The following is an 8,264-nucleotide window of genomic DNA, read 5'->3' as shown; positions in this document are numbered from 1 at the left end:
AAATCGTTTAACATTATGGAAGAATTTTTTTCAATATTTTATTATGAAGTTTCGTACTACCTTTGGGTACAGATGGAGCCCATATTTTTTTTAATTTTTTGCATGCTAGGTAAATGAGATCTTTTCCAGCATTTTCCATCACAAAAATATTACGGGTGTAATTTGGGCGATTTATCAATTTCTTTGGTATAGACCTTGATTTTTAAATATAGTTTTGTCCAATGCTGAAGTCCATTCATGGATACTGTTCCGCTATCTTCATTTTTAAAAGGGTGCGGGCCAATAAATTCTTTTGAACACACGCTGCAACACATATGTAGTTATTTTTGGTGGATGTAAATTTTCTTCAGGAACTTATTGTTGATTTCTAGGAGCCTGATAATGAAAATTTGTGTGCATCAATCATGATTATACGGCTTTGAAAATCAGGCTTTCTCGCAATGATCTTTTTCATGTTCGTGTCGTATCGGAAAAGCCATAGAGAGAAGAAAATCCAGGCCCTGGGTGAAAAGCACGCGCGAGGTTTGGTACGTGGGTGTAACTCCTCCCTCCTTATACTTATTGTTGTCCTCAAAAATTTCTATTTTATTTAATGTTACTTCTGGTTCTATTTCTCTATTATTTGTAATTCTTATTTTTATATTATTTCTTTTACAATAAAAACGGATTGCTATATAGGCTGTAATTATTACAATGATTATTATTATGATTGATCCTAATGTCAAAGTGATTCCTGTCTGGGTGTAATTTATTTCATTTATTTCTTTTAAGTTTTCAATTACTTTACTTATTATTATTTTATTACTTTAGTATATCCAGTTAGGTTTGTAATTGGGTTTAATGTCAAAATTTTTTGAAATTCTCTAATTTCGTTATCGTATATTTTTCAAAAGATTTCTATGTTACATTGCTGACCTAATTATATAATGTCAATGTAATTTATATATTTTTTCGTTACAATTATATATTTCCATTCATATTAGTTATATAAGTTAATCTTTTTTCAATTTCAATTACATTCGGTTGCATATTGGCTGGGGACAATACAATTTAGCTTATCACATATTAATTTATTTTTCAGTTGTTTTATGTTTTTCCGTCTCAAAATACTCTCCATGGTATAATACTAAATCGTTTATATTTATATCTAAGGTTTCGTTATTTTTGTTCAGTATTTTTTTTACATGGTGCGATAATGTTGGTTTCGTAAGTATGGGAATATTAATTACAAATATAATTATGTTTTCTTTTGCAAGTACATGTATAGTATGTCTTTAAGTTCATCAAAGGAAATGTTTAGGTCTGAGATATCGTCTTTTGTTAAAATAGAATGTGACATTAGTCCCGATTTTGCTGAATTAATATTATCCATTATTTTTTCTATTTCGTCCTTTCTTGAGTCGAGGTTTTGATTGAGTTGTATTTTAATTACTAGTTTATTTGTTTGAGCGGCCAAGTTATTGACGTTTTCTGAGAATTGTTGAAATATTTTATTTGTTTGATTAATATTGAGCATAATTTTATGAATGTTGTTTTGGAATACGTTGTTAATTTTAATCTGTTGGTTCATATTTTTTATTATCTCGTGATTGTTGAACTATTTGTAATATTATTCTTTTCTTTATTGTTTTATTTTTAGCTACATATTTCGCAAATGTACAAACAAAGACTACACAGTCATTATTATTATTCTGTGCAGGGATATTCTTTTCGTTTACTATTGTAAAGTTGGAAGTATTGAAAGGATTGTGAAGTTTATCTAAGGATACTTTTTCTAGATATTCGCAAAGTAATTTTGGTGTGCTACCGTCGTTGTTTCCTAATGAATCATATATTTTTATTGTTTGGTTTTTCAAATCTATGATTGCTAAAGTCCAATGATTATTGTTTTGATGTGCAGGTATTATTATGAGGCCGTATAAGAATATATTGACTTTTCTCGTCCATCTCTTGATTGCGTTGTATCCGGAGGTTTTTAGTATTGGCAATAAGAATGTGTTCATTACGTGGATTTTAGATTGATTAAGTTTTTTGGTATTATCGTCTGCTATTAAGTTCAAGTAGAAGTTTACTATTTGATCGTTTAACCAATTGTTGTCCGTTAAGGTCTCAATGTCCTTTTTTGTAATGTTTAAGTTATATTTAGTTGTTACGATTGAATTATCCGTATTTGTTTTTATAATAAAACGTTGTCGATTATTTGCTGTTGTTCAATTGTTAGATTAGCGTTATCCTTTTCTATTACTGTTTTCTGTATTTGTTTATTATTATATTTCTTTATTCTTTTTATTCTGCTCGTATGGATTTTAGTTTTATTTAGTATTATACTTATTTTTATTTGTAAATATGTTTTTGTTTTCGTCGTGAGTTATTTCTACTTTTCTGAATTTTGGTTTCTCCTTGTATCTCTCACTTTCATAGTTTATTATGTACACTTTTCCGTTTTCGATTTCTGATATGGGTTCTCTAGTTTTATTGTAATATTCAATCCATTTTAGTTTTTTATCATTTAATGTTTTATCTAATTTAGATTTTTCTATTTTTCCATATTGTACGTTTATAGGTTTTGTTTGTATTGTAGAATGTATTGTATTATTGTAATGTTCTACTGCTTTTAATACTTGTTCGCTAATGTTTGAGGTTGATTTAGTTTGAATTAGAATTCTTATTTGTTCCAAAAGGGTTTTATGACATCTATTCTTGTCGGAATTTCCCGCGTGTGATTTCGATGAAGTAAAATGTATTTCAATGTTAATATTCTTTAATGTTAATCATATTAAGTTCGTTATCTGCAAATATTTTCTGTCGTTTACCTAAATTTGGATTCCTTTCGCGTATTAATTGAATAAAAGTTATAACATTTTTATCGGTGGTTTCTTTTACGTATAAGTGTTTGGAAAATTTATCTATGGTAGTAAAGAAATATCTACCGTTAATTATAAATACATCTATGTGTATAATTTCATTGATATCTCTAGGGGTTTCAGAAATTAGAAACTGGGGTTTTATCGGTTTTCGGTCGTACTTGACCTTGTTACATATGACACAATTATTTATGTATTTTGTTATTAATTTAAGAATTCCGTTGTAGTAAAACTTGTCTTTGATTTCAGCATAGTTTTCTACTATTGCTCTGTGGTTTGTATTTTCATATATTTCTCTGATTTTGTTATAACATTGTTCGTTACTTGTTAGATCTGTTGCTCATTTAGTACATTTTATAAACTTTAAATTTTTATTATTTGAATAAAGACTGACGATTTGAAGTTGGACTTTATTCCATTGATGATCATTTAATTCACAATATATACCAATTGTTACTTTTTCTGAGATATAACATCGAAGTATATCTATTATAGCATTTCCTGAATTTATATCGCTCTGATCGATTAATATTCGTCTTTTTTTTATTGACGATTTGACTTTCTTTTTGTTTTTTCTCTACAATTATTATTTGTATTTTATGGGTGCTGATGATTCTCGTGCTAATGGATATGAAGTCGTTTTGATCTTCCTTTTCCTATTGCCCTATTTGAAGCGTCTGTTGTTAAGACAAATTTTTGTTTAAAATCAGGATACTTTAGAACGAGGTAATTTGTTAGTAGCTCTTTCAGTTTTTCGAAGGCTACAACATATTATGGGTCTTCGATATTTATTTGATTATCCTTTTTTAAGGGGGGATGGGACGCATAATTATTTGTGAATTTGCCGTAATAACCTGTTATACCCAAGAATGATTTAATTTGTTTGACTGTAGTAGGAACTTTAAGATTTTTGATAGTATTAATTTTATTTGGATTGGGTTCTATTCCCTGTGCTGTTAAAACGTGTCCATGATATTCTGTAGGTTTCGTGAAGAATTTACATTTGTCTATCTGTACTTTAAGTTTATATTTTTCCAATGTCGAAAAATATTTAATTTCGAATGTTTACTTCCATTTCTTGAAGTGAAATGGCAATAATTAAAATATCGTCCAAATATATTATATATATTTTATTTACGTGTTCTCGAAGGATTTCGTTGATCCTACGCTGCAAAGTTGCAGGTACATTTTTCAGTCCGAAGGGCATGCGATTAAACCCGTAGTGTCCTTTGAAGTAGAAAAGGCTGTTTTGTGGCGATCATGTTCGCTGATCTCAATTTGATGAAAGCCTTTCGCTAGATCAAGAGTATGCCTTATATCCGGGCAAAAGAGATTTAAATTTATTCAGGACTAAGTTCTCGTTTCTAATTGAATTGGACTCCAAATGTAATTCCCTTTGAGGATATAGCACAAATTTTGTATTGAGTTTATTAAGTAATTTATTTAAATTATGGAAGGCATCGTCTATATTTCTAGAACTTACTTCATGTATTCTATTTACTAATGTTCCATAAGTTTCGTTTACTCCAAACGTTGTTACGAGGATATGTCTAATGGTTTTCCATGTCGGATTAGGAATGTTTTGTGCTACACTTCTAGCTTCGCCTTGTAGTTTATAAAGGATTAGTCGCAGGACGTATGATTGTTGTGCTTCAGGTTGAACTAACTGAAGTAGTGCTGATGCTTCCTCTAACCAGGTTAGGCGATTTGCATCTTGTATGGTAACAATTAAAAATCAATCTTTAAAATATTCCATAGCCGTTGAAGAAAAGTCAGATTGCTGAGCTCGTTGACGATACGATGTGCGGGGGTTCTGCTCAACATCGTGAAGCAACCTGTAAATTTCGAATCCTTACTTCTATGGAAACTTCAACAACGCCATGGAATGTGCGCATATTCCTAACAACGGTATCGAGGGCCTCCGCTTGTTTTCTTCAACTTGAGAGAGGGATTCCAGTGATGTATGCTAGACATTTTGGGTCTAAGCGAAGTAGGATGGTGGGACTCAGGAGACTACTCATGTCCTCCTTGTCACAGTGCAGTTTTGTACTTTGAAAAGCCGGTGTCGGATTGTTACTGACGGCTTCTGCAGGGGATCTCATTTCTGATAGGATACTGACTGCATGATTTCGGTCCAGGTTAAGGCGTATCACAATTGTACAGTGCTAGACATCGGAGATTTCTCATATATTCAAGAAGGATGCTTTCTATGAACACTTACACGCAGTAGAGGAGAGGCTTCCTAAAGGTGACATTTCGATCACAATGGGAGGTCTGACTGACAAGCTGTATTTTAACCACTTTTTACCCGGCTCTAACAACACATTACTCGGTTCTAACAACACCTTACTCGAATATGTGATATGGAAGGACAGCCTGGGTGGCCGTGAAGATACTGGCGAGAGGTTTGTGGATGTCTGTTGCTTGCTCCGACTCGTCATTGGTGACACATTGTTCGAACTTACCATAAGGTGAGTTAGGTGTCAACTAACCGATACCGAACAACCAATCAAATTTACCATTTTGTGATCAGTAGTAGACTCATTAGTACAAACGGGTAAGTCGGTCTCGAAATATATATTTAAAACTGAAAATTGTAGTTTGGAGGAAGCTACCCCTATCAATTTGAGACTAGATTACAAGTACCAGACAAAAATCTAATCTCTTAGTAGATTTATTTGTTGTCTTCTGGATGTGTGTAACAAGAGAGGCGCTGAAATCGGCCAGGAAGGGAATCTCCATCTAACGGTCATTTGCCGCCGATTCACGCATGGTTGGCGAGCCCCCAGATTTAACAGCGACATTGGGAGAGCCACCGTACTGATCAGATGGCACATAAAATGAATAAACATTATTTATTTCCGGAGGCTAGTAAGGTTGTCGGTCACTTCTCGGAGGGGCGTCAAAATATTTGGTTGACTACAGAGTTATGGAAGCCAGTCGATGAACGGAAGGGATTTAAGGGCCAATCGATGGCAAATGATGGGCAGGTTGACCCGCTCAGACTCCAATATCATGTCAATTTTCAGGAAGTTGAGCTTAACAAAAGGGAATTAGTGATAGTGCTGGTGAGGCAAACAGAAGCTGCCGCAGATAGTAATGATTTCAGAACCGTATACCGGATCATCAAAGAACTTGCTTGTGATTGCAAATCTTTCAAAGTTGTTATAATACCTTGAGGTCAACTTCCCATTAACGATGACGAGCAACTGAATATGTGGAAGGAGCACTTTATTACGATTCTCAACTGTATCACATCCGACGATCAATGTACTCAAATCGCTTAAAGCCGATGGGCTTGGTAATCTTCCGGCATAACTATTCATCCCTGGCAATGCTACTTTCACTGATACGAAAATCCTGAGGATTCAAATCATATCCTAGAAGTGAGTGCGACAGTTGAAGAGGGGTTCGTTGGACATGAAATGGCCGATTTGGCAATGAAGTGAAGTTAGTTCCGATTTTGCTGTAGCAAACCACCTGGCGCTGTTGGTGTCGGATAATGAAGTGCAAATACTCATACACTTAATCAAGGAGTCATTTCAGTTTTGACCATCCTTGTGATAACAGTGAATAAAAAGGAAAAAAGGGTGGAAAAGAGCCAAGAACGTATACTTTTTCTGTATGAGTTCAAACTCGGACATAAAGCAGCGGAGGTGACCAGGAACATTAACAGCGCATTTGGAGCTGATACGGTAAGCGAACGAACCACGTGGCGGTAGTTCCCAAAATTCCGGTCAGGCGTCGTAAACCTTCAAAATGTGCCACGCGGACATGCAGGACCATCGATTGACAACGACGAGGTGGGTTTGTTAGCAGAATCCGGCACACGGCAGTCTGTGAGAGACATTGCAGAGAAACTGGGCGTACACTATTCGACAGTTTCCCGGGATTTGCAACAACTTGGAAATGTGAAAAAGCTCGACAAATGGGATGCCCTTACGGAGCAAAACAGGGCGCTTCGAATGGAAATTTGCAGTTCTTTATTCGTCTGCGACAGAAGCGATCCCTTTTTTCACTAAATAGTGACATGCGATGAAAAGTGGATATTATACGACAATCGTCGCCGATCATCACAATGGCTAGATGCTGATGAGCCACGGAAGCATATGCAGAAACCGAGCCTCTATCCGAAGAAGGTAATGGTGACTGTTTGGTGGTCTACAGCTGGAATTATCCACGATTCTTTTTTGGCACCTGGGGAAACTATAAGTGTACAGAAATACTGTGCCCAACTCGAGGAAATGCACTAAAAATGGACTATTCAACGGCTGAGATTAGTCAACAGAGATGCTGTGATACTCCTTCACATATCCAGGACAACTGTTCAAAAGTTGAACGAATTGCAGTATGAGACTCTGCCTCATCCACCATGTTTACCGAACCTTCCGCCAACCGACTACAATTTTTTTGGAGCGTTTGGCTCATTTTTCGCGGGAAAACCCAGAAGGCTTTCGAAACCATGAACAGGAAGTGTATCTGGAGTGCGTTACGCAAGAGGGATATTCCCGAGAAACTAATAACTATCATCGAACTGGATGTCGCTCGACGCATTATAATCTATAAATGTTATCTCAACACCAAGAGTAAGTTGTGACTGTTCTGTGCTTTCCTGCTGTTCCTTCTGTCCTGCTATATGTTAGTAACATATAGAAAGTCACCACCATTATTATCTAAAGGCTCCAAGGTTTCATTAACACTTGTCTGCAATATGCCATCTGAGTACACTGATAATGATATAATACAATTTCGAACAAAAAACTGGGTTGACACACAGGCCAGTTACCCTTGGAGGTATTGATGAGAGGGTGGAAGTGGCATTGGATAGGTCATGCAATAAGGGGCGACATCACGATCGCTGCAGAGAAATCTCATATCCCAAGATGGCTGACAATTTGGCCGCCCAAGAAATACATAGGGAAGAAAAGTGGAGGAGAAGTGGAAGCATCTCGGGAAGTCTTGGAGGCAGCCGCAAAGCATTTCTGCTAAATCGATCTCTATATAAAATATAATACGCGAGAGAAAAGGAAAGGAAACTAGATAACGCCGACAATTCTACTTTTAATCATAAAACTGCTTCTCTTAGTAGTCTCCATTTTTCCCTTACTTGTACTTTCTATCTTTATCAATGCTATGGAATCTCCCATCAAGCAACCCATTTTCTATTTTTCTAAGAGAAGAAAACTATTTTATTCCAAAATTCGCCATATGCATCTTACGTTTTTCAAAACCACTTTCCCTTATTATCACTTATTTCAAGTTCGATTATCAGTTCTACAAGGTTCCTATGTATTTCTTGGCTTTTATTTACGCATTCTATTATCAGTCTAAAATTTTTATTTGTTATTTCTTTTTTATAATCATCGCCTCATTAACATTTTATTGTAATAATATTTAGGT

General features: G+C 35.0%; 1 protein-coding gene across 1 annotated transcript; it reads right to left on the bottom strand.

The window, feature by feature from the left end:
* Nucleotides 1-1,553: 1,553 nt before the first annotated feature.
* On the bottom strand, nucleotides 1,554-8,023 carry LOC119646895 (ubiquitin-like-specific protease ESD4). Its single transcript, XM_038047554.1, has 4 exons — nucleotides 7,972-8,023; nucleotides 4,348-4,577; nucleotides 2,414-2,759; nucleotides 1,554-2,203 (listed from the first exon to the last, which is right to left on the bottom strand). Exons 1-4 carry the CDS (start codon nucleotides 8,021-8,023, stop codon nucleotides 1,554-1,556), a joined length of 1,278 nt encoding a protein of 425 aa, XP_037903482.1.
* Nucleotides 8,024-8,264: the final 241 nt, after the last annotated feature.

This window comes from Hermetia illucens, chromosome 1 (assembly GCF_905115235.1).
Source record: "Hermetia illucens chromosome 1, iHerIll2.2.curated.20191125, whole genome shotgun sequence".
Classification (NCBI taxonomy): Eukaryota; Metazoa; Arthropoda; class Insecta; order Diptera; family Stratiomyidae; genus Hermetia; species Hermetia illucens.
This window is presented reverse-complemented; position numbering and strand designations above follow the sequence as displayed.

Bases quoted from the DNA above. Each gene is read 5' to 3' on its own strand.
- LOC119646895 (XM_038047554.1), bottom strand. From the start codon at position 8,023: ATGGGTTGCTTGATGGGAGATTCCATAGCATTGATAAAGATAGAAAGT. The intron at 2,760-4,347 runs GTAAGTTCTAGA...TTAACATTAAAG, and splicing joins TAGTAAATAGAATACATGAA to AATATTAACATTGAAATACA. The intron at 2,204-2,413 runs GTGAGAGATACA...ATTGAACAACAG, and splicing joins GTACATAATAAACTATGAAA to CAAATAATCGACAACGTTTT.